Consider the following 25,227-nt stretch of genomic DNA (forward strand, 5'->3'; position numbering starts at 1 on the left):
CAGCCGGCATGGCCCCGCCCCATCGCCCAGCCGGAAGGGTCGCCCGCTTCGCCGGGCCGTTCCCGCCGCTCCGGGGCTCGGTGGCGCTCGGCGTGGTTGCCATGGCGGCGGTTGCTGCGGCGACGAGGTGGCGGCTGCTTCTCGTGCTGAGCGCCGCGGGGCTGGGGGTCACAGGCGCCCCGCAGCCCCCCAACATCCTGCTCCTGCTCATGGACGACGTGAGTGCGGGTGTGGGCCGGGCTCCCGGGAGGACTGCGCTCGGGCGGGGTTGGGGGCGGCCGGCGGTGCGGGGGTCGCGCCTGGCCGCGGCCTGGCTCGTGGGTGAGGGTGAAGTGAGGTGTAGTGTCCAGGCCGGGCCAGGAGAAGACCCTCCTGTCCTGTTCCCTCCCCCGCTCCTTCCGCTGCCCCTCAGGCGTGCTGCGATGCTGGCCGCGTGAGGACCACCTCCCCAGGACCCCTGCTCTCGCCTGCCGCCCCCCACTGCTGGGGGTGCGGGTGGCAGGGAAGCGGTGCAGAGCTGACTAAGACCCCGGCCTGCCTGCCCGCCCTGGAAGTCGCCTTCCCCGCTGCCTTTGGCCTGCTGGACCTGCCCTGGGAACCGGAGGAGTGTCCCCGGATGGGTGTGTGTGTAGCCCCAGGCCACTCTGGTCACAGCGGCGGCCAAGCCTTCCCACAGAGCCGTGCTGTTCGCGCCTCCTTTGCGACTTGGTCCCTGTGCTCCTCCCCAAGGAAGCGGGAGTGTATTTGGGGCGCACTTTTTGGGGAGTGCAATGGAGGCTCTGGAATCAGTCCCTGTGGGGCGTTGGGGTAAAGTGGGGACGCAGGCAAACCTGGGTTCAGGTGCCTGCTGCCCTGAGCTGTGGGGAGACCGCGGCCCTTTGGGGCTCCCCTCCGCCCCGTCCTGAGGGCTGAGGCAGTGCAGAGGTCCTGCATACGGCTCCTAAACCCTCGAATCCGGAGTGATACCAGTGTCTGTAGGTGGGGGGCCCTGGATGGCTTCAGGATGTGGTCGCCAGGAAGGCCAAGGCGTGACTGGAAGGTTAGAGCTTCCAGCACAGCCTTGACCTCCAGGGGCTCCAGGTCGGTGCACACGTGGAAGGGCTCAGAGAGGGCAGGGAAGTCCCCCCGACACCTCACCCGAGGCATCTCTTCCACCTGTTGTCCCTGAGTTGTGTCCTTGATAGTAAACAGGTGATAGCAAACACAGCGCCACCCTGAGTTCTGTGAGCCGTTCTAGCAAATTATCCAACTTCGGGGGCAGTGGGGGTGGGTTGTGGGAGCCTTGACTTACAGGAGGCCCAGGATGTGGGCCTGGCATGTGAAGTGGGGGCAGTCTTGTGGGGCTGAGCCCTTGACCTGTGGGGTCAGATGCCAGGTCCAGGTAGGTAGTGGCAGATGGAGCTGAATTGTTGGACTCCCAGCCGGTGCCCGGAGGCCAGAGAAGTAGTTGCTGTGGTCACCCACCCACACAAACTTGGTGTCAGAAGTGTTGTGAGTAAAAATAGCTCAAAGTTCCCCAAAAGACCAGCAGAGACACTCTCAGGAGCCTTTGGACCAAGGCCACGGGCCTCACGTGGCTGCTGGGTGGTCCTGGCTGGTCGGAATTGCGAGGTGCTGTGTGTAAAAAACACGCTCGGATTTCAAAGACCTAGTACAAGAAAAAGACATAAAATATATCTCATGTAACTTTTTTATTATGAAAATAATTCTTTATTACAAAAAGTTACCAACATTCAAATAAGCCGGAAAAGATCGCAGAAACCCGCCCATGGTGGCTCCGCCCAGAGGTGACACAGACCGTGCTTCTCTCTACCCGTAACTGTTCAGACAGGACGGCTTCCGCAGGGACCCGGAAGCTCCTCTCCTCCGGAGCCCGCCCCGATGGCTGGTACGGAAACTTTGCTTGTGCCGAACACGTGGGTCTTGGAAATGCTCTCTGTGTCAGCGGGTCAGCCTTCTCAAAGCTGAGGTTCCTGGGCAGGAAGGCTGTTTAAGTACATGAATTACTGGGGCAAGCGAGGCTTAGCTGAGCACTTAGCCTCTCCGATTTCTGCCCCTCCCCTTCTCTCCAAGGTGACAGTTCATCAGTGAAGGTCGATGCTGCAGGCTGGTTGAGATGGTCGTTTTCCGGATTTATGGGGCTACAGAAAGTACAACCTGTGCCCGCACCCACCTGTTTCTCTTTGCCCATTACCGGGGCCGCTGGGCTCTGTCGGAGGCCCTGAGTGGTGGAGGGGGATCGGCACTGGGCACGTCTCACTCGAGGGGGGCTGACCCAGGGGCCCGTCTGCCTGGGTGCCCAGGGTGGGTCCAGGAAACAGGAACAGTGGGCCAGGAGGCCCCAATGCCCTGACTCTCCTCTGCGGCTTCCTCCTGTGACTTTGGGGTTCTTTGGCAGCTGAAGCCCGGAGAAGTCGGGGAGACCTCTGTCCTGGTGAGCGCATGACAGGAAACACACTCAAAGCGACTTTAGCAGAAGTGGGGGCCGAGGCTCTCCCGACTAGACAGGCTTCAGGCCCCCCAGCTCTGCGTCCTCACCCAGGCGGTCATCAGGCCTGGCAGGAGGCGCAGGCCCTGGTAGGCATCAGCTTGTGGAAGAATTTAGAAGAGGCTGAGAAGCTCCATTCTCTAAGGCTGATGGGTGATGGGGCCGGGGCGCAGGGACAGAGCTCCCTCCTGCCCGGCTGGGCCCGAGTGCCGTCTGTGTCTCAGTTCTTTACTTGTAAAACAGGACTAAGGAGGACGCCCTGTGGCTACTGGGAAGGGTAAGGCCAGGCTGCACAGAGGCCAGCCCCTGTGTCCCCACGGTGGGCCCATCCAGCCAGTGCCCCCGCCCTGACCCTCGAGGGCCTCGCACACGTGTCGATGTGGACACACGCACGGGTAATAATCCCTCGTAGCTGTGTGTGGCCCCTGCACTGCCCAGAAGTCTTTTTTTTTTTTAAGTTTTATTGGAGTGTAGTTGCTTTACAGTGCTGTGTTAGTTTCTACTGTACAGCAAAGTGAGTCAGGTGTGCGTATACACACATCCTGTCCTTTTCGGATTTCTTTCCCGTTGAGGTCGCCAGGGAGTACTGAGTCGAGTTCCCTGTGCTATGTTCTCATTCGTTACGCCCAGAAGTCTCGAAGTTCCCACCGAGTAATGGCAAGGCTGAGGCCAGGAGGAGGACCATAGGCCCGGGTTCCGGCTGCCTGGGGAGCGCGGGTGGGCGATCACGTGGGAGAGGGGAGACATCCTTCACACTCTGTGGGAGACCCTGCCCAGGGTGCCGTGGAGGGCGGTCTCATGGAAGACTGATAGCCGTGCAAGGTGGACGTTAACATCCCTATTTGTATAGCCAAGAAAGCCTACTGATAAGTGATAATAGAACTTGATTCAGCAGGAAGGAGCTAACCCAGCAGGCCAGTGGCTGCAGGCCTCAGAGAGGCTCACCTGTAAATAGGTGGGCCCTTGGCCGCCATCTGGGAACTTGGATTTGGGGAGTATCCCAGCATTCCCTGTGCCTAAACTGTTTATGCAGACGTAAGATTTGTGCTGCGCCCCACCTCCCTCCTGGGAGGCTGGGATTCGGGTGGTGCCAGTGGACCCAGCCCCTCTGCCTCTCTCTGCTCCTCCTACCTGGCCTGTGGGTGAGGGTCAGCAGCCCGCCTGTGCCCCGTGGGGTGCGGGGAGAGGGGGCAGCAGGGAGAGGCCTGGAGCCTCAGCCTCGTGCCTTCCACTCCACTTCCTGCCCCTGTCGGCCGCACTTCCCTCCAGGGGCAACTTTCATTCCAGCTCATGTTGTGGTGAACGGAAAAGCCTTTTCAGTAATTTCAAGATAAACCATTTCCAAAGGGACTCTATGGCTGGAAGGGTCTTTGAGAACAGACCGCACAGTCCAAGGGCAAAAGCCCCCAGGCAGCTCTGGGACCCGAGTGTCAGGATGGGCCTAAGGCCGGGAGACGAGGGGACGTGTCCCCCTCCTGGCTCTCCCTGACGGAGAGGGCGCCGTGTGAGCTCCTGCCCAGTGCAGGGGGCATGAATGATTACAGCCAGACCAAACACCTACCTGTGACCATCCTGGGCAAACCTGCATGCTCGGCCCCCACGTGTGACCCAGGGCTCCCCGAGCTTCGTGCGCGCCGGCGCCGCTCTCCCCAGCATCTCCGTGCAGACCTGCTGAGCCTGCTGTGGGCTGGCAGGCCGTGGCCCATGAGTCTGGAGAGCTTTAAGGGGCCCCAGAGAGACAGGCACGGCCAGGCCGCTGCAGCACCAGGTGCCTGCGCTTTTCCAGTGGCACTCTACGGAGACGTAGTTTCCATCGTGCACAGTTCACCAGTTAAAGGGCACAATTCCGCGGTTTCTAGCACCTTCACAGCGTCGTGCAGCTGTCACCACGGTCAGCTGTAGGTCATCTTCATAACCCCGGGAAGAAGCCCTGTCCCCGCCCTCCCCCCGACTCCACCCCTCCAGGAGGAGCGGCCGGTGAAGGAGAGCCAGCTTGGAGGGGGCTGGTGCGTCTAGAGAATCCAGAGGGGAAGCAGGGCCGCGCCCGCCAGCAGCGCCGAGGGGAATCAGTTTGTCAGGGTCACTCCTGCCCCACGCCGCTGGCCGCAGAAGGATGCGTTGTGTCGTAGAGCGAAGTCACGTCCCGTTGCCCTTTTCAGGTATTTCTTTAGCGCTTTATGATGAAAGTTGTCAAACACCCGTGCAGCTGAAAGGGTGTCGCAGTGCACACCTGTCGCCCCGCCTGGACTCTGCCTGCTCTGTCTCACATCTGTCCGTCCGTCCGTCCCCGTGCACGTGCTAACCCACCTCACCACCTGGCGGGTTTTATTTCGGCACAACGCACATAACACGAATTCACCCTTTTAACATTTTAAAGCGTGCAGTTCGGTGGTGTTTAGCACGTGCGCCGGCTTGTGCAGCGCCCCCATCCGGTAGCTGAGAACATCCCACCCCCCCACCCCCCCGAAGAGAAACCCCTTTCCCACTGGCAGTCACTCTCCTCCCCCTCCCCCAGCCCCTGGCAACCACCATCTGCCTTGTCCCCGTGGACTTGCCTGTTCTGGACGTCTCACATCCATCGTACACCCTGCGGCCTTTTCTGACCGGCTTCTCAGCAGCCTGTTTTCGTGAGTGTCAGCACCTCGTTCCTCTTTATGGCCGAGTACTGGTCCGTAGTGTGTGTATCAGGTCCCTCGTGCCTAACAGGTGGCCACAGACTTGGTGCCTTGGAATAGGAATCTATTTCCTCCAGTCCTGGAGGCCAGAGTCTGAAATCAAGGGGCTGCAGGGCCAGTCTCTCCGGAGGCTCCGAGGGAGGGTCCTCCCTCCCCTCCATCTCCCGGGGGCTCCTGTGCTCCTTGGCTTGTGGCTGCGACCCTCCAGTCTCTGCCTCCGTCGTGGAGGCCTGGCCTCTCCTCGTGTGTGTCTTGTCTCTGTGTCCCATCTTCTCACACGGACCCAGTCACTGGATTTAGGACTACCCTAGTCCAGTGTGATCTCATCTTAGCTAATTACGTCCGTATTTCCAAATATGGTTACGTTCTCCGGTCCTGAGTGGACATAAACAGGAGGCTGCTGTTCACCCCGGTCCTGGATGGATAGACCACACCTGTCTCCTGTTGATCAGTGATGGACACAGGCTGTCTTTTCTGAGCAGTCGGGAGTCCTGCTGCTGTGGACATTCGTGCAGCGCCTGGGTGCCGGCCAGCCCAGTTCTCGGGACAGCGAGCTCGGGGGACCGCGGGCCTCGGGGCCTCACCGGGTTAGCTTCATGGGGCCTGGCCACTGTCTTTAAGTGTGAATTCACACCGCAGAGTAGGACGGCCTTCTCGTCTGTGCGGAAGGCAGAGGTGTGTGTCTTGGTGCCGGTGCCCCGTGAGCACGTGGGGCCGGCGTCGGAGCCGGGAGGAGGTGGGCGCTGGGCATCTGCACCGGGGAGTGGCTGACCGCGCACCTGCCGCACTTGGGGTGCGCTGGAGGCCACGGCTCCGGCTACGTTCTCATCCCACCTGCACACGCTCTTTCCTGCAGATGGGGTGGGGCGACCTCGGGGTGTACGGAGAACCTTCCAGAGAGACCCCGAATTTGGACCGGATGGCTGCGGAAGGGGTGCTCTTCCCGAACTTCTACACGGCCAACCCCCTGTGCTCCCCTTGTAAGCCACGGCCTGCTCAGGCCACCAGGGGGTGGGGCCGGGCGTAGGGCATGCTGGGCGGGGGGACACAAGGGGGCGGGCACGGAGCGCGGAGACTGAGGCGCGGTGGGGAGGCGGGGAATGCGTAGGCCAGGAAGGGGCACAGGGTGCGGGCACGGAGCTCGGGGGTGGCAGCCCTGACTTGGGTGTCGGCTCCACCGGCATTTCCCGCAAGGGGCAGAGGGCTGGCAGGCGGGCTGCGGCCTCTTCTGTGGGATCCTGGTGCTTGGGAGCCCCTGAGCTCCATCTCTGGGGAGCGCGGGGCCACCAGGAGCCACCAGGGGCCACCAAGGGCTCGGAGCCTCTGCGGGTGTTTGAGGCCCAAGCGGCCGCCTCGGTGCCGGCGGCGGTTCACTCGCGGAGCTGAGTGTCGCGGCTGGTTCGGGGGAGTGCTCAGCCGGGGAAGGGATCGCCAGCTGGGGGGGTAGTGGCCTCGCAGGGGGGAGAACCTCTGATCTGGAGGACGAGAGGCGACCCCGGAAGGGGCGGCACGTGAGGAGGCCTGTGGGCTGTCCCGGGAGCCGGAGAGCGAGCCAGGGGGAGCTGCGTCCGGCCCCGCTGCTGGTCTTCGCGGAGCTGTGCTCCCACCCGGCTCTCAGGTGGCTGCCGGGGACTCGGGTACCACAGGGCTGGCCTCGGGCTGCACGCGTGACCCGCGTTTCTGTTGTGTCCCCTCCGCGTAGCCAGGGCGGCTCTGCTCACCGGACGCCTGCCCATCCGCAGTGGCTTCTACACCACCAACGGGCACGCGAGGAACGGTAGGCTGTGCCCTGGGGCAGAGGGAGGGGGCGTCTGTCACCTGTCCTCTCTGGTGACCTGGCTTCTCCCGGGCGCGCTTGTCGCCCAGGGTTGAGGCTTCTGTCTGGGTCGTAACTCATGTTAAAACAGAATGCAGAGCTTCCATCAGAAACAATGTGTTTTGGACGAGTGGGGAGGACGGTGAGGATGGGGCTGGCTCCCGCCCTGTCCCGGGGGCGGGGGCGGCCCGGCTCTAGGTGGGCTCCCCGACCAAGTGGGGCTTCAAGGGGCCCTTAGAGGAAGGTGTGGTCTCAGAGCCCGAGTTCTGGAGACGCCAGGGGCAGGCCCTCCGCTAACCCCTGACCCCTGACCCCTGACGTCCGGACCCCCTCGGGGGCACGTTTGCCTGTTCGCTCTGGTAATGGTGCTGGCTGTGATGAGCGCCGGAAGACCTGCAAAGTGCCCGGGCGGTGCCGCCCCAACCAGGGCTCTGCCGCTCGACCCTGCCGGCTCACACGGTGCATTGCTCCACCAGCCTACACGCCACAGGAGATAGTGGGCGGCATCCCGGACTCAGAGCTCCTGCTGCCGGAGCTGCTGAAGGAGGCCGGCTACACCAGCAAGATCGTGGGCAAGTGGTGAGTCCCACACCTGCCTGCTGGGCTCACCCAGCGGGTTCCTTACTCACGTTGCCCAGTGGGAGCCCCTCGGGTGGGAGTAGAGTCCTTGAATTCCAGGTCCGCTAAGATGTCCAAAGCATCCTTTTAAAAGCTGCTGTGGCCGTGCCCGTGGGACCTCCCGAGGTGAGGCTGGGGTGGTGGCTGCCACGGCAGCACCAAAGGAGCCATGTTATTGCACACGCGTGCTGTCACGATGACACGCCAGCGAGCAAAGCGGCTCTGTCTGGTGATGAAACCAAGAAGCAAGCAGGGGATGGGGACGGTCGTGTGGTGTGGAATCATCGGGATCAAGTGATGGTGAAAGATCACGTTGTCACACGCGTGTCGCGCTGTACTCCCCGGGGATGCCTGAGTACGCAGCCCTAGAGGTTGACATGAAGGTCGGATGTCCTCTCTTTCCTCTCCCGCGTGTTGGAGCCCTTGGAGACCAAGCCTGCTTCCTACAGGAAGCCTTCCCTGACTTCCAGCCCTGATCGTCTCTGCTCGGCCGCTGCCGTGCTTTGGACCCTCTCGCCTTGACCCCTCTGGCACTCAGCACCTCGAGGGCAAGCACCTCATCTGCGCCCCTTGGGGACCACTGCCCCACGCAGTTGACAGTCCTAGTGATGGGGGATCTGCAGAAACCGGGAGAGGAGTCCTCAGGGAACCCGAGGACCTGGAGGCTGCTTCCTCACCCCCGAGAGGGGCTGGCAGCTGTCCTGCTGGCCGAGCGGTCGAGCCTGGAGGCGGTGGGGGCTGCACAGCAGAGCTGACGAGGGTGCAGGATGTGGGAGCCTGCAAGGCCCAGCAGTGCCGGGAAGGCCCGGGAGACGGCGGTAGGGCGGCTACGAGGCCCGCCGGGGCCGTGCCAGGGCCGCGCCCGCAGAAGGAGGAGCCCCTGCGATGACCGGCGCTCTCTGCCCAGCCTAGCGGCTCTGCCCCGGTCCAGGGGCCTCCCGTTTGTGGTCACTGACACGGGGCAGCCAGAGCTGGAGGGGGAGCCTGTCCCCACGAGCTCCGGAGATGGGCGGACTCAGGAACAGGAAGGGACGCGGCAGGGCCTGGAGAAGCAGCTCCACGGACTCAGGGAGGTGGACGCAGGGCTGGTGGACCAGCCGGGGTCAGGGCGGCCATGGCCAATGGGATGACGGGCTCTGGGAGGCCCGGGGCAGGGGGCTCGGTCCCTCCTCTGCCAGGTGGGTGTGCTGGTCTCAGCAGGGTCCCATCAGAGCCGCAGGGGGTGACTGCCTGACAGCCAGCCTCGGGCCCCAGCACCACGGATCCGGATTTTGTCAGCCTAACCAAGGCCTGGGATGGATGGAGCCTGGACTCCCGCGAGAGGCTGCCCTGAGTCCCAGGGGCTCGACGTGCTGTCACTCAGCTCGCTGGCAGGCAGTACTGACCCCGCAGCTGCCCTGGGACCAGCACTTGGAATTGACAACTTCACATGAGCCGGACTTTCGTGGGTGTTTCTGTTTCATGAAGGCCGTTTGGGCTGAAGGATGCAGGACGAGGAGTGTCACACCCAGCGGTGTCCAGCATGGAGGGGGCGTCATAGCTGCGGGCCCAGAGAGGAAGCACGGGGCGCAGCTGGCTCTCCTTTGCAGAGACAGCGCTCAGGGCAGAGCCCGTGCGGGTGCCCCTGGCACAGGGGCTCCAGAAGCCGGGCAGCCATCCGGCGGAGGCAGAGTGTTTCGGGACCAGCAGGGGGCACCGAGAGGTTCACTTACCGGCGCCCAGACTCCGCTGCCGGCCGGCTCAGTTCCGGCCCCATCCTGCCCAGCTGCCTCGTGCCCCATCCACCTGACTGAGTGAGTGAGCTGTGCGGCAAGCTCACGGTGACGTGGAGTCGGCCTGGCCCGGTGCAGCCCCCCAGCGCTGCGCCGGCGATGCTGGCCGCGAGAGGCTTTCTGCAAACGTGACCCCAAGAAACCTGTCTGCTTCCCAGGGAGGAGGAACCTCACCCTGAAACCCCTTCTCTAAGCTGCGCTTTCTCAAGAGAGACCCTTCCACTGGCGAGAGGACCCGACGTGACGCACCCGCGGGGAAGGGGCTCCCGGGTGGGAGCAGGGGGCGGGTCCGAGCCTGGTAACAGCTGGGCCGTTGCCCTGCAGGCACCTTGCCGTGTTATCCTCTCGTCCCGTCTGGCTCCTGCCCAGGGCGCCGGGGCAGTGAGGCGCGCTCATGGGACCTGGTCACCGTCCCCATGTGCGCCCCTCGGTTGTCGCCTGGGTGGACCGTGCGGTCAGGGGGGCCAGGCCACGGGGCACCCGGGCTCAGCACACCCTGGGGCTGGCTGGAGCCTTGTCTCCTGAGCTGTTCTCTGAAAGCGAGAGTGTTTGCTTCCCAGAGCTCCGGGGCGCCCGTGCGGCGGTCCCTGAAGTGCCCCGGGTTCCTCTCTCTAGGCATCTGGGCCACAGGCCTCAGTTCCACCCCCTGAAGCACGGATTCGACGAGTGGTTTGGATCCCCCAACTGTCACTTTGGACCTTACGACAACAAGGCCAGGCCCAACATCCCTGTGTACCGGGACTGGGAGATGGTTGGCAGGTAACAGGCCCCGCCCACTGCTGCTGCCCACCCGCCAGCTCCTCGTCCTGCCCAGACCTCGTGCTGTGACCTCTGACTTACAAGAGCCCCGCGTCCGGGGGCTTCTGACTGTCTCAGGAAAGGTGCTGGGAGCCCCGGATGCTCCCCAGAGCGAGGCGCTTCACTCGGCTTCCGGGGTTTGGGCCCTGTGCCCTGAGGGGGCTACGCTCTGCACGGTCAGCCTCGCTCCAAGCCACCATCTGGGGGCTGTCGGCTGCAGGACTGACCTGGTCTGGCCGTCGGGTGGCTGCAGGCAGGCCCTGGTCTTTCCTGTCTGGCCTCACTTCCCTTTCTTCCTTTTTAAGTTATTTTTGTTCTGGTGGAAGCGCAGTACACGTCACTGGACCACAGAGCTGGGCCAGCATTGCTGAGGTGTAGCTCACCCAGCACCCCCATCCCAGACCACCTCCGTCACCCTAGAGAGATGCCCACACCCGTTAGCCGTGCCCTCCGTGGCCGTGGGCTGGCCGCTTCCTCTCGCACCGTCCTGCCTGTTCATTGGCGGGGCTCCCCTCCTTCTCCCAGATGGTGGGGTCACCGGGGCACCAGACTCCACCCCAGTGGGTCCCCGACGGGCCTGGGAGCTTCCAGGCTCCGGTTTTGTTCTGACGTGAATGTTTCCGTCTTTCTTGTAAACGAGGCCCCTGACTTGGCCCAGGAAATCGGGGGGGGGGGGCTTTCCTGCCCTGAAGGCCGGCTTCTGTCTGGATCTGTACTGTTTTCAGATTTTATGAGGAATTTCCAATTAACCTGAAGACCGGAGAAGCCAACCTCACCCAGATCTACCTGCAGGTGACGACAGCAGGGGCTGGCCCGGCTCTGGGGTGGGAGGTGGGCCTGGGGCGGGGAAGACGGTGTGCGCTTCTCCTCAGGAAGCACTGGATTTCATTAAGAGGCAGCAGGCAGCTCGCCGCCCCTTCTTTCTACACTGGGCCATCGACGCGACACACGCGCCTGTTTATGCCTCCAGGCCTTTCCTGGGCACCAGCCAGCGAGGGCGGTGAGTCCTTGGGCATGTAGGGGCGGGGGGTCAGCTGTGCTTGGTTACCACCAGAGGCTGGGCCCTCGCTACCACTGTCAGCTGTGGACAGAGGGAAGCATCTGTGCCTCTGCCCCGATTCCGTCTGAAACTCGACTGGAACGCCCCCTCCTCGTCCCTCCCTGAGGTTCGGCTTCGGCCGCCCTCTGGTCCCGGAGGCCGCCGGCCCCTGCTGACCGCTCCCTCCTTCCCGCAGTTACGGGGACGCCGTCCGGGAGATTGACGACAGCGTCGGGAAGATCCTGCACCTCCTCCGGGACCTGAGCATCGCAGAGAACACCTTTGTTTTCTTCACGTCCGACAACGGCGCTGCCCTCATTTCTGCGCCCAGACAAGGCAGGTGACTTGAGCAGATGGGGCTCTACCCGGGGCCCCCCAGCAGCCCCCCACTGGGCCGAGTGTGAAGGGCTCAGCCTTGGGGAGGGAGGGACACCGGCAAGCGCCCCCCAGGTCCGATGCCCCTCTTCCCCACCGCCTGGCAGGTGCCTGGTCAGGAGGGAGAGCTCGGTGGGGCAGGCGGAGGCAGAGGCTGCGGCCCTCACCGCGTCCTGCCTCTCTACTGGCCAGCCCTGGGGCCAGTCGCGTCCGGAGTTCTCTCTCTGAAGCCGCAACGTCCCCTATCAGCGTTTCCGTTCTGATCTCAGCTGTAACACAGTGGCCGTTGTGACTGGACACGTCTGCCCCTTTTTCTGTGTTTGGGGGCCTCCCTTCCCACGGGGGCGATGACCCTGCAGCAGCCAGGCCCAGGCTTGGCGCCCACCCCGCCCCTCGGAAGTGCCCCCCCAGGCCTCGTGGTGGGTGGTGTCGGGAGGGAAGGGAGCGAGCCCCCTCCCCTGCAGTGCTGGAGCCCCTGGCGCAGCGCGGGCGGCCTGCTCACTCCCCCAGACCCTCCGTCTGTGTCCCTGCCAGCCTGCAGTCCTCCTGAGGACCCTGGCTCTAGGCCTCTCAGGCCTGAGGCTTTTCCACCTTGCAGAGCTGGAGCGAGATTGTTAGAGCCCGCGTTTCACAGTCCTATGAGGGTTTCACACCCCCGTGGTGATGTCTCTTTTTCCCTTTCTTCTTAAAAAGGCTGGGCCCCAGGAGGGCCCTGAGTCACTCAGACAGCTCTGGAAGGAAGGCCACAGACAGCTGGAAACCCCACAGGGCCGAGCCTGTCTGGGGAGGCACTGGGGGACCTTACAGCCACGTGTCCTGGGGGCAGAGGGGCCCAGGGATCTCCAGGGACAGGAACAGCGCAACTGGCTTCGGCGAGAAGGAGCTGCAGGGGCAGAACAAGACAATGAAAATCCATGTACCCACCCCCAGCTGGAGAGACAGGAGCAGGAGAGAAGTAGGCCCTCATTGGCCTCTGGCCTGTGACCCTTGCTGTCCCTGTGCTGACCAGCGAGGCCCATGCTCAGGGGTCCCTCCCTCCATCATGGCAGCGAGCCAGGGACGTGCGATTCGCCAGGACCGGGCTGTCTGCCCTCGGCACCGCCCACAGCCAGGTTCAGGGACCACCTGCTCAGAGCAGGGCGTGTCAGAAACACGGGATCTGCACCCCCAAACCCCAGGCACACAGGAGCTGCTTGTGCACAGTGACATTTAGGGAACCTGGCACCTGCCAGGCCCGGGGTCGGGACTGTGTCTTAACGTTTCCACGTCTTTCACTAACATGTCCACGTGCTGTGTGTGTGCGTGGTCGCGGTCTATGGGGGCGTGACCTTATGACCACAGCTCTAGGTCAGAGCCATCTCCAGGCGTTCCGACCTTGAACTTGAGGCCTGAACCCCAGGGCTGGTCCTTTGTCTCCACAACGGCCTCAGTGCCTCAGTAATGTCACCTCCAAAGGGCCAGGCGGGGAGCCAGGTGGACAGACGTGTCCCGAGGGCGAGTGCCCGGCAGGGTGTTTATGGCCCTGGGGACTCAGGCACGTGGTCTGATGGGCGACTATCCCCAGGTGGCAGCAATGGCCCCTTTCTGTGCGGGAAGCAGACCACGTTTGAAGGTGGGATGAGGGAGCCTGCGATCGCCTGGTGGCCCGGGCACATCCCTGCCGGCCAGGTGAGTCAGAGCCGGCCTTGTGCCTGCCCTGCAGTCATCCTGGGGCGTGAAGCCTTGGTCCCCTCTCTGGCCTGCTCCCTGCGCTCGTTCTGCCACGCACATGTGTCGTCGGGCAGGGAAAGCCTCTATTCTGCGTGTGTGGACATGCAGCGGGATGTGACCGCGCGCGTGTGTGTGTGCGCGCGTGGGCGTGGGCGTCAGCAAGCACGCCTGGGGACCTGGTCCCTGGCCGCCATCTGGGCAGGGCAGGGCGGGCATCCTCAGCGCGTCTGCGCCACGTCCATTGCAGGTGAGCCACCAACTGGGCAGCATCATGGACCTCTTCACCACCAGCCTGTCCCTCGCAGGCCTGGAGCCACCCAGGGACAGGGCCATCGACGGCCTGGACCTCCTCCCCACCATGCTCCAGGGCCGCCTGACAGACAGGTAGGTTCCCGCCGGGCACTCGCCCAGCCCGGCACCCCGCAGCTGGCGCCGGGGCCGAGCTGGCTGACAAAGCAGGTGTCCTCGCCCAGGGGGAGGTGAGACCCGGGGGTTTTGACATGAAGTGCTTGGTGGGGTGGAGAGACCTTGTTCCTCCCTGCGGCGTCCCTCACCCTCTGCCCGGCCCCAGCCTACACCCAGCTCCACGCCGGGACGCTGTCCAGAGGCAGTTGCTCCAGCTCAAGATCTGCTACTGTTTTGCTCAAACAAAATGAGTTTCCCAGGCTGCCGTGAAGGGGCGTGGACTCTGAAGGGTGTATGGTGTAACCAGAGCAGGCTGACGGCCAGGAGTGGACGGCTCACCGTCTCTTTTCTGTCTTGAAACCTGGCGTGAGAGCTTGCTACCCCTGGCGGGGGTGGCAGGGGGTGCCAGCCGCCATGCTCGTCCCCACAGGCCCGCCTGCCGTGCCCGCGTGCTACCCCCTTCCTCCGCCGCCAGCCTCCCCAGCACCGAGGATGAGGGGCGGCCAGGGGGCCCCTCCACAGCCCGGGGACCCTTTCAATTGACGCCGCCTGTCCCCCTGACAGGCCGGTATTCTACTACCGTGGCAACACGCTGATGGCGGTCACCCGTGGCCAGTACAAGGCCCACTTCTGGACCTGGACCAATTCCTGGGAGGAGTTCAGGCAGGTGAGGCGGTCCCGGCTCCGTGGATGCCTCGTCCCTCACGTCCCACCTTGGGGAGGCCTCTGTGCCCCCAGCTCACGTGCTGACCTGCTGTCAGGGACTTGGGGGTGACGAGCTGTGGCCACAAGGACAGCACCCACCCTGGCCCGCACCACCCAGGCTCCGGAGACGAGCCTCAGGTCCGCTCAGCCCCAAACCCGGGTCAGATGCCTCAGGGGCCCAGGCAGACCCGGCACCTCCCCAGCCTCCCCTCCCGTCCACCCACTGGCCCGGCCAGGTGCTTGGCGGCCCCCCGAGACGCTGTCGCCATGTTTGCTTCCCCGTGTCCACCCCCAGTCCTGACAGTGGAGTGCCCCTGCCAGGCCCGGAGCCCCACTCGGCCCTCCCAGCTCGTGGCCGCCCACCACCTCCTCTCCGCGCGCCTGGGCCGCCCCCGCTCGCCCTCCCCTAGCCAAGCCTGTGCCTCCCCACGTCCCATCACTGCTGAGCTGTGCTGAGCACCCAGCACCCCGACGGGCAGGGCTGCGCTGGCTCGCCCCTGAAGATGCCAAGGGCCCAGGGCCTAGGAGCGCCCGCCTGAGGGCCCTGAGGCAGGCGGCGCGGCGGCCCTGGCCCCTCCCCGGGCCCCTCCCCCCGACCCCGGAGGGTCCCCGTTGCGTCCAGCTGCACGGGTTCGCTGGCATTCTGGAAGCCACCGCTCGCCCACCGTGGGCTGTTGGGCCTCTTGAGGGCAGGTGTGGTCAGCCCAGCCTCCACCCAAGCCGGAGCCCACAGGGGCTGGGGAGCCTCTTCGAGCCCAGCGTGTCTGCAGGCAGCGGGCAGCCAGCTGCACGGCCTGTGCTGACTCGAGTGCGTTCACGGTGGGGCCGGAAAGCGTCAGGAGAGGCCCCCTCGGCGCGGCGGGGACACCCGAGCGCAGGGCTCCGCGGGGAGCGCTGCTTCCCTTTCCCAAGGGTTAGCTGTGGGGCTTCTGGTTAACGCGCAAAACTGCCGTCTCTTCTCCAAGGCGCGCAGGCGTGCAGGCACTGGGGGGTGCCCCCTGCGGTGGGTCTGCACGGTCGCAGTTCCATTCAGCTGCTGGGGGCGGGGGAGGGGCCCCGCACGCTGCTTTGATGGCCCCTCTCCCTGCAGGGACCAGTAAGGCGGAGGGGGTGTGTGCAGTCGGGAGGGGCCCCAGAAACCACGACAGCCGCCTTGTGGCCGTCGACGGCTCCCTGAGCTCTGTGGAGACTTGCCTTCCAGGCGATCAACACATGAGGGGCAGCCTTGTCTGCAGGCTGGGGGCGTGGCTTAGCGGAGGAGGTCAGGGGTCCCCAGGTGCAGGGTTCGCCCGGGGGGACCTTGTTAATTTCCCACTGTACCCTTGTCTGGGGCATCTCCCACCCCTCGACCCCCCCACCCCTCAGTGCCTGTGGCCCACCTGCCCACGTCCTGACCAGGTACCAGAGGCGAAGGAGGAGTGAGCATTCTCCCTGTGCCAGGTCTGGCGCCGCCATCACCCCCAAGCCCGTGGCCTCCCCTCAGGAGGCGTCTGAGGCCCGGGGGACCGAGGCAGGAGGGAGGGCCCGTGTGTCCATGGGACCTTCTGCATTTCTGGACTAAATCCACGAGCGTTGGCTCAAGGGCACGGCTCGCCCGCCCCCCTCCTCCTTCCCGTCCTCCCAACGCCAGTGCTGTGCTGGGGCAGGGCGCCCCGCGCCCCCTCTGCCTGGCTGGGCTGCGTGGGGCTCAGCTGCGCTGCCCCTGGGGCAGGTCCTCCCTCCCGAGAGTGGCTGTGAGAGGAAACTCCTGCACGAATTAGCGGCGTCTTAATCAAATAGCTGATGATGTGCTTCCCAATGGTAATGCGTGTTTTCTGTCTAGACTTGGATTCTTCTCCATTAACTGCTCGGCGTTTTTATGCTAAACGTGGTTGTTTCTCCCACCGTTAAATCCACTTTTGTTCTCCAGCTGGTCTGCTCCCAGAAGGTCAGAGGTCACTTACTTAGGACCCACCTGGGTGTCCGTTCTCCACAGCTTAGATTGCAGCCACTGACTCAGGGGTCTACAGCTCAGGGCAGACGACTGGGACTTATCTCGCTCCTCACTTCCCTGCTCTACTGAGAAGCAGGGTATTCACTGCTCCACTGCCGGGCTGTCCAGGACAGACCCGCGGGTGCTGGGAGGGTTGCCGTCAGGCCGCACCGCTGCCTGCAGGAGAGGCAGGAGGCACGTCTCTGTCCCCGGCCCCGTTTTAGGGTTAACGGGCCCCGCCACGGCCCCGCTCCAGACCCTGTAAACAGTGTCCCATGATGCCTGGAGACCAGTGCCCAGCTGCTTATGGGGCCCTGAGGTCCCCAGTGCTTCTGGGGTGGCAACCCTTGGCCTCGCCCCACTCTGCCCAGATGGCAGCAGGCCTTTCCCTAAACCAAGTCAGGGAGCCCCGGGGGGCAGCCTTCAAGCCTGGGGGACACGCTGGCGCGGGAACCCCATCTCACGCGCGCGTCGAAGGCTGAACCCCGAGGGTAGAGGCCGCCTGGAGGGCGCGGAGCAGGGCTGCACACCTGAGCCTTGGTGGAGAAGACGCTCCATCTCCTGTTAAGGGTGGGGGCGATGCGTCCGGGTCCCCTGTGTCTCCTCTGGCTTTCAGGCCTGCGGTCCCTCCTTCTCAGCTGGCCAAGGAGTCTTGGAGGAGTGCCGACCGCTGCGCACCTCGTCTGCTACGAGGCAGATAGGGTGGACGTGAAAAGCTTTGCTCTAGGAATTAGATAGAAGATGGACTGAAATATTTTAGAGACTCACCACCCCCTCCCCCAGGAAAGTACCGAAGCCCTAAGGGACAGCGCACAGGGCCGATGGCAAGCAGTCCGGGGCTGGGTGGCAAGCAGGCTCCGCCCCACAGCACGGCATCCGCGGTCTTGCTGTGCTCGCCCGCTGCGAGCCCCGCACACGTCACCTGCGCTCCGGCCTGTCGTTTCAGGGCGTGGATTTCTGCCCCGGGCAGAACGTGTCGGGGGTCACCACCCACTCGCAGGAGGAGCACACTAAGCTGCCGCTGGTCTTCCACCTGGGACGAGACCCCGGGGAGAGGTTCCCCCTCAGGTGAGCCGGGGGTTACGGGGCCCCAAGTCCCCTTGTGGGGCGAGTGCAGCCGACCGAGCAGGGCGCCGAGGGCCCGGGAGCCACGCGGTCTCAGGGCGTTTGGGGCAGGACCAGCCTGTCCGAGAGAAATGAACCGGGGCCAGAGGATTAAAAGGGACCCTGAGAGAGGAGAGATCGGGCACTGCCAAGCCTGTGCAGCTCAGGGCGCCTGCGATGCCGGGTGGTGCCCCGGTGGTTCCTGCAGGCAGCAGGCTGAAGGGTCACAGCTGCTGTCCTGGGCGTGACGTGGCTCTGTCTGAGCCCTCATTTGCTGGGTGGTTCCCAGGGTGCACGCCTCTTGGGGAGGGCGGGTGGGACAAGGTGTGGGCCCCAGCTGCTCTTCCCGGGAGGCTGCTGGATGGTGACGCCGGGGGGGGGGGGGGGCTTGTTCCTCAGTCTCCCCCCCAACCCTGGCCTACCTGGGTGGGCTGCCCCACTTGCTCTGTCCCTCCCTCCACCTCGGTGACCTGGTGCCCCTTGCCTGCAGCATTGCCAGCACCGAGTACCTGGACGCCCTTCGCCAGATCACCCCGGTTGTCCGGCAGCACCAGGAGGCCTTGGTCCCCGGACAGCCCCAGCTCAATGTGTGCAACCGGGCGGTCATGGTAAGTGGTTCGTACGTGGGCTGTGGGGGGCATCCCAGGGCCATGTGAGTGCTGACCGGTCTGCTGCAGGCACGAACTCCACTTCCCTCCTGCTTCTCTGTCTCCGATCTCACAGGAGTGGCAAGGGGTCGCTTGGTACCTCTGCAGGTGCAGGACGAGCCAACCCCATGTGGGATGTGGGTGTTGAAAGGCTGGGCAGATGGCCTGGGGTGCAGCAAGCCCATGGGCCACCTCCGAGCACAGCCTCCTCCAACTCCATGGGGGCTCACCCACAAGTCTGTCCCATAACTGGGGAGTCTGTGTGGCTCCCTGTTCCACAAAGATGGGCAGTCTCCCGTCCCCGCGGCAGAAGCTCCGGCAGCACCCCAAAACCCGCAGAGCAAAGCCAGTAGCTTAGCCTGGCTTCCAGCCCGTGAGTGCCCCCGCCCCGCACACCCCATTCCCCAGACCCGCCTGGCGGTTGTGAGGACGGCTAAGCCCCTTGAAGCTGCGGGCGCGGCCGGGCCTGCGGAGCCGCTGCCTCGAGCCAGGAGGTGCCTGAGCGTTGCCGGGTGGCTGTGATGGGTGCGCGTGAGGACGACGCACGGGTGTTGGAAGCATTCCCTAGCGGTGAGGTGTAGCAGGGGGCCGGTGGCCTTGGGGGCGGCCGAGGGTCGTTGGCCAGGGCCAGTGGGGCAGCCTGGTCGCTGTTGTCCACATCTGGGGCTCACAGGGGAAGACATTTGGGGCGGGGGCCAGCAGGGCCTCCCCCTTCCCTTGGAAGGACGCCAGGCTGGCATTCCGGCCTCTGGACTCAGCACTGGAGCAGGAGGGCCCCCCTGGCTCAGGACCACTGCGTCCCCTCAGGTCCAAGGAGCCCCTGGTGCCCCCTGCAAACCTGTCTTGTCCTCTGTGATACGGTGCTGTCCGCACGCCAGCACGCCATCTCCTGTCACGCCTGCCCTGTGGGCCGAGTCTCCAGGTAGCAGCCGTAGCCTGGTGGCTCAGAGACCAAAGGGGTCTTAGTGACGGTAGGGGAGATGGGGAGGGACTGACTTGGCCGGGGTGCTGCCGCCACCTGCTGGGCGCGGCAGGAATTGCCGAGGATCGGCCGACCCCGTAACAGGAGAAAGCAGGGACCCCCGCCCCAAGTGAGCTGAGGACCCCGGAAGAGCGTGGCTTGGCCTCAGACTCTGAAGCGAGCACTGCCACCAGAGAGGTGCATGGACTTAACAGTGTGTGGACGTGTGTGGGCGTGTGTGTGTGTGTGCGCGTGCACACGCAAGCGTGCAAAGCCCTCCCCGGTCCCTGCACTCTGCCTGGGCCCCGCTCGTCCAGGCCAGCGGGTGAGGACTCTGGGTAGCGACCTCTGCTCTTGGGACAAGAGCAGCCCGGGCAGCCCGCCTCCCTGAACCCCCAGGCTCCCAGGTTGCGTCCAGAATCTGTTTTCTGCAGGCAGCTGGCCCCTTCCTCTGCTCTGCCTCAGAGGTTGGGAGCTGCTTCCTCATCTAACCCTGGCCCTGCCGGGCGGCCTGTGGCATCAGAGGGCCACTTGATGCTGTTCAGGGCAGGGGAGGGCTTTACCTGCGGTTCTCACTGGCGCTGATGTTCTGATTCAGACTCAGGCCCTGGCAGGGGCGGTAGTAGGGGGAGGGCCCCCCACAGGGTGATTAGGGGGATGGGTACACCTCCTGGGTGAGGCGACACGACAGCGCCACAAAGGCTCCCTCTCAGGGGCATGAGTGTCCTGTTTTTTTTTTTTTCTTGTTTTTTAAAGGAACATTTATTTATTTATTTATTTATTGGCTGTGTTGGGTCTTCGTTGCTGCACGTGGGCTTTCTCTAGTTGCGGCGAGCAGGGGCCACTCTTTGTTGCAGTGCACGGGCTTCTCATTGCGGTGTCTTCTCTTGTTGCAGAGCACAGGCTCTAGGCGCGCGGGCTTCAGTAGTTGTGGCACACGGGCTCAGTTGCTCCGCGGCATGTGGGATCCTCCCAGACCAGGGCTTGAACCCATGTCCCCTGCATTGGCAGGCGGATTCCCAACAATTGCACCACCGGGGAAGCCCGAGTGTCCTGTTCTGCTGCCGGGAAATCATGGCCACACAAAGGAAGTCAGCCCATGAAGGTGCAGCCAGGAGAGCCTGTGCTGAAGCAGGCCAGCTTTCCCTGGGGCACCAAGGCCGCCACCTGTAGAGCTTACCGGGAGGCCAAGGTTGTGTGGGCAGTTAGCGGACTGTCCCCTTCAGTGACAGGCAGGCCCTGTTAATACCAAGCTGCTGTGGGGCAGTGTCTCCTGTGCCGGCCTCAGGCATTGAGTTGCCTCCGAGCCAGGTGGAGACAGGTGATTCCACACTGCAGCCACCCATTGCGGTGGGGCAGGTCACAGGCCTGGGCAGGGCAGGAGTCTGGAAAGTGCTGAGTCCACAAGTGCTTGGAATAACTGCATGTCCCCTTTCTGAACCTTCATTACCCAGAACTGGGCGCCCCCGGGCTGCGAGAAGTTAGGGAAGTGCCTGATGCCCCCGGAGTCTGTCCCAGAGAAGTGTTCCTGGCCCCACTAGCACCGGCTTGGGCTCAGGACAGGAGCCTCAGGGCTCCTGTGCTGGAACAGCCCCAACTCCCTCTGCCCTGACTGCTGCCAGACGGACGGCACCTGTAGCCAGCAGCAGGACCCGCAAGACTACGCAGCCCGGCCCTGGAGTCAGCTCCCAGCCCACCGGGCCTGTCTGAGCCCCTGAACCGGAGGCTGCCTGCCTCATGTCCTCCGCTCTGCTCCAGCTACCTCCCAGCTGCCTCTTCCAGGGCCTGAGCTCTGCCCCAGGACCCAGAGGCCTGACTCGCCGTGGCTGCCCCTGCAGTCCCCTCAGGACTTCAGCCCTGGTGTCAAGGGCGGCCGTGCCAATCCTGTGTTGCCCCTTGGTGCTGTGCACAGGGGATACCCCAGCGCCCCTCCCCCGCGTACTCCCCCCACCATGGTCGAGGGGTGTGAACATGAAGGGGGAGGAGGCCAAGGGCCTCCCTGTCCCGGAGGAGCCTCGACAGCCAAGGCCTCCCCAGTCCAGCGCGGACAGCTGAAGCCACCAGCTTCCTGGAGATCAGGACTCCCAACCCCAGCACACTGTGGGGCCCGCCTGTGCTTCAGCACTCCCGTCCTCGGGCCCAGGGTGGCAGCGCTTGAGGACGAGCCCATTCACCAGCGAAATCAGGAGAGCCTGAGCAGGACTGTGAACGGCCTCCAGGGACTTTCCCTTAAGGCTCGTGGGTCGTTTCCATTGTGTGGAGTTTCCACTCTGCAGACTGTCACACCAACTCTGTACTGTTGTAACACTTGGGAAATTATGAAGAGAACAGGTTTAGAATAAAGTAACAGGCATTTTAGCCTTTTGCTTTTAAATGAAACTCTATTTGGGGGAATTTGTCCCCCCTGGGTACCACGGTGGGGGCTGGAGTGGGCCAGGCCAAGCATTCCATCACTCCCTCCTCCGCTGCCCTCCCCCAGCAGGCCCCGGGGGAGCCAGGCAACAAACGCCTGGGCTTCCGCCTCTGGCTCGCCCCGCCCCCGGCCGTTGGTTCTCTGAACTGCTCCCTTCCGGGCCGCTGCACCGCACTCCTGCTCGGAATCCCTCCTTGCTCCGGTCCTCAGGCACTGGCGCGCTCCTGGGGAAAGGGCCAGGCTGTGTGTGTGCGCCGTGCGCCCCGTGCGCGCGCTGGCCCCCTCGCACCGCGCTGCAGGAGCACGGCCGAGACCCGCCGGGGAGGGAAGAAGAGCGGGCGAGGCAGTGCGCGCCGCCCGAGGCCTGGGGTCCCGGCCACAGCTGCGCCGAAGACCTGCGGGCGCTCTCGGCTCGGCCGAACCGGGCGAGGATTTCCCCGACAGTCCGGCCGGGGCTGCGGAGACGCCGTACTCCATCAAGGCTGACTCGCACCTGGGCCCCGCGCGAACGTCCTTGAGGCGGGGACGCTAGTGTTCAGGGCACAAGAAATAAGCACGTCTCAAGACCGACCGCACTTCAGATTCGATGAAATACGGTACCTCCTACGGGAGATGGTGGGCCCCGCCCACCCGAACCCAGACCCTTTCCACGCTGGCGCGGAGCCGCCTTGGGCTCCCGGCCCCGCCCCCTGGGGGGCTCCTCCCCCACCCCGCGCAGGCGCGGAGCCTAGTAACCGGCTCTTGCCCTGGAGACGCGCGGATGCTGAGATGGCGGATTCCGAGCTGCAGCTGGTGGCGCGGCGGATCCGCAGCTTCCCCGACTTCCCCGTCCCCGGCGTGCTGTTCAGGTACGGGCAGCCGGGCCACGTGGGGCGCGCGGGCGGAGGAACGGAGGGACGGACCGGCCGCGCGGCCCCGGGTGTCGGGGCGCGGTGGGCTCTGCGTGGGCCCGAGAGTCACCAGGCTTGTCCTTGCGTGCCAGGGACATTTCACCCGTCCTGAAGGACCCCGACTCCTTCCGCGCCTCCATCAGCCTCCTGGCTAATCACCTGAAAAAGGCCCACGGCGGCAGGATCGACTACATCGCGGGCAAGTGGAGCGTCAGGGCTCCGCCGGGTCCCCGAACTCTCCCTGGTGCTGCTCGAGTCTGCCATGAGGGCGCAGTGTCGGGAGTCCTTTACCCCGGGCAGGGTGGCTTTGGGGGTCTTTTAGGGGACCCGCCGGACGCCCCAACGGTGCTTGGGTTGTAAGAACAGACCCGCTGTCCCATCCCGACTTTGCAGCTGTGAGAGGGGCGACAGGCCCCTCCAGCGGCCGGGGAACGCCTCTGATGGGTGGGTGCCGGCGGCGGGGCTGAGGGCAGGCACGACAGGTGGCGGTGTCTGACCAGAATCCACGGGGCCAAGCATGCTTTCTTGTCTTACCGGCGGGTATTGAGCGCCTGCCGTGTGCCAGGTCCTGTACCCAGTGGTGGGTTTTAGGAAAACCCAGGAGATCGTGGAAGATCCTGGCGCAGGTCCTGTCTCTCTTTGAGAGCCCCGCCCCCATACTCCCTGGTTCTTGGATACCCTGAGGGGCCACAGCACTGCCCTGGAGGCTGGAGGGCTCCAACTGGTTGAGTCCTGCAGAGGATTCTTCCCTTCAGAAGCTCTTCCTCCCTAACCACACTCGCACGTGGGGAAGAGGCCCTTGAGTTCCCCCATCACGTCTCAGTCCACCCCCGGAGGTGGACTGCCTCTCCTTCTGGACTAGAAGCTCCTGGGGCAGACGCTGAACCGTCTGCTAAGGGCGTTCCAGGTACCACCAGCCACTGGTGAGCAGCTGAGCTTTGGAGAGAGGTCAGGTGACTTACCCGAGCCCACACAGCTATTTACACTGCCGTGTACGGAGTGGCTCCTGAGCTCTCTAGCACCTAGCAGTCCCTGTGTGGTAGGTGAGCTGTCAGCATTCCCAGAGTGGCTGGACGTCACTGGTCTTTCATCTGGAGGCAGCAAGGCTGTGTGTCCTGACCTCTAGCACCTAGCAGTCCCTGTGTGGTAGGTGAGCTGTCAGCATTCCCAGAGTGGTTGGACGTCACTGGTCTTTCATCTGGAGGCAGCAAGGCTGTGTGTCCTGTTTCGTGATGGCTACTTGTCACGGTTCAGCCCTGACCCATGGGGACCCCAATGCTACTGTACCACGCGGCTGCCCCCCAACACCCCAGGTCTCGCCGACAGGCCTAGACTCCCGTGGCTTCCTGTTTGGTCCCTCCCTGGCCCAGGAGCTGGGCTTGGGCTGCATTCTCATCCGGAAGCGAGGGAAGCTGCCAGGCCCCACTGTGTGTGCCTCATACGCACTGGAATATGGGAAGGTGAGAAGCCTGGGGGCTGCCTCTGTGGACCCTCCATTCCCAAAAGGAGAGTCGTGGACTCCAGTGGAGCTGCCGTGGTTGGTTGGAGTGGACATGGGAACTCAGACTGAGAAGCTGGGCCAGGCTGACAGAGCCAGGAGACAGGGTGGGTTGGAACTGGGGCCCAGAGGGTGGCCCCTTGTCAGTTCCCCCGCTCTGCACACTAAGGCCCTTTTGGGGAAGCTGGTAGATCACGTGCCCGCTTGCTTCTGCAGGCTGAGCTGGAGATCCAGAGGGACGCCCTGGAGCCAGGGCAGAAAGTGGTGGTGGTGGATGACCTGCTGGCCACTGGTGGTGAGGGCCTGGCCTCAGGGTCTGGGGGGGGTGGGCAATGGGTCTCAGCACTCTAGCTTCCCAGGGCCTGTCTCCACACCACCCCTCCGTCCCTCCCTCCCTCCGTCCCCAGGAACCATGCGTGCAGCCTGTGAGCTGCTGGGCCAGCTGCAGGCCCAGGTGCTGGAGTGCGTGAGCCTGGTGGAGCTGACCTCTCTGAAGGGCAGGGAGAAGCTGGGGACTGTGCCCTTCTTCTCTCTCCTGCAGTACGAGTGACCCCGGCCCCAGCCCCCCACCAACTGGAAGAGAAGAGGATCAGCTGTTGGGGCAGGGCGGGGCGGGACTTGGGCGCGGGGCTGCTGCCTGGGGGGCCTGCGGGGGCTTCTGGAAGCCCCAAGGTCTGGAGCTGCAGGCTCATTGACAGTGGAATGAGAATAAACAGCTGACTTTCTAGAGCGGAGTCTCCTGCCCAGCGTCAGTGTGGGGAGGTGCAGGGGCCCACCCGGCAGGCTGGGCGCTTTCTGACATTAGCGTTTGGTGGTTCTCCGAGCCCTGTGAGCCGCCGTATGCACACAGGGGCAGCCCACCCTGGCTTCCCCTGCTGCTGTAACTCATCGCACGCGTGTGGATCTGAAACAACTTTATCTTACGGTTCTGGAGGCCAAGTACAAACACCAGGGAGTGGGTAGGCAGGGCTGGTTCCTTCTGTGGGCTCCAGGGGGAGCCTGTTCCCGGCTCTCGGCCCCGGGCATCCCAATCTCAGGTTCAGTATGTGCCTGCCTGCCTCTCACGAGGGCCCTGTGTGACACCCAGCCCACCCAGACACTCCAGGACCACCTCAGGATCCCACGTGGACACCTGGGAGGCTTAGCTGCCAGCCACACTACCCTCCCTGCACCCTGTGTACGAGGGGGGCCTCGACCACACTGGCCAGAAGCCCTCGAGCCCAGCAGCCACAGCCCTGACCCTCACGGGGACTCAGGATGGAAAGCAAAGTGCGTCGTGTTCCTAGTGTAAGACAGACACAGGCCCGGCGGCCCGGCGGTGTTGGCACCTGTCCGCCGGGC

At 64.3% G+C, this 25,227-nt stretch overlaps 2 protein-coding genes across 2 annotated transcripts; both read left to right on the forward strand.

The window, feature by feature from the left end:
- The first annotated feature begins 31 nt into the window (after positions 1–31).
- Positions 32–20,789, forward strand: GALNS (galactosamine (N-acetyl)-6-sulfatase). Its single transcript, XM_082863124.1, has 14 exons — positions 32–218; positions 6,020–6,143; positions 6,866–6,940; positions 7,456–7,558; positions 9,985–10,128; positions 10,893–10,959; positions 11,040–11,167; positions 11,403–11,542; positions 13,146–13,249; positions 13,539–13,675; positions 14,261–14,363; positions 17,320–17,441; positions 17,968–18,085; positions 20,540–20,789. The coding sequence occupies exons 1-14, from the start codon at positions 102–104 to the stop codon at positions 20,624–20,626; spliced, it is 1,569 nt and encodes a 522-aa protein (XP_082719250.1). The 5' UTR covers positions 32–101; the 3' UTR covers positions 20,627–20,789.
- Positions 20,790–22,212: 1,423 nt separating this feature from the next.
- Positions 22,213–24,590, forward strand: APRT (adenine phosphoribosyltransferase). Its single transcript, XM_082863570.1, has 5 exons — positions 22,213–22,346; positions 22,481–22,587; positions 23,715–23,848; positions 24,103–24,181; positions 24,294–24,590. The coding sequence occupies exons 1-5, from the start codon at positions 22,267–22,269 to the stop codon at positions 24,434–24,436; spliced, it is 543 nt and encodes a 180-aa protein (XP_082719696.1). The 5' UTR covers positions 22,213–22,266; the 3' UTR covers positions 24,437–24,590.
- Positions 24,591–25,227: the final 637 nt, after the last annotated feature.

The sequence above is a fragment of the Leucopleurus acutus genome (assembly GCF_964270905.1).
Source record: "Leucopleurus acutus genome assembly, chromosome: 20".
Taxonomy (NCBI): domain Eukaryota; kingdom Metazoa; phylum Chordata; class Mammalia; order Artiodactyla; family Delphinidae; genus Leucopleurus; species Leucopleurus acutus.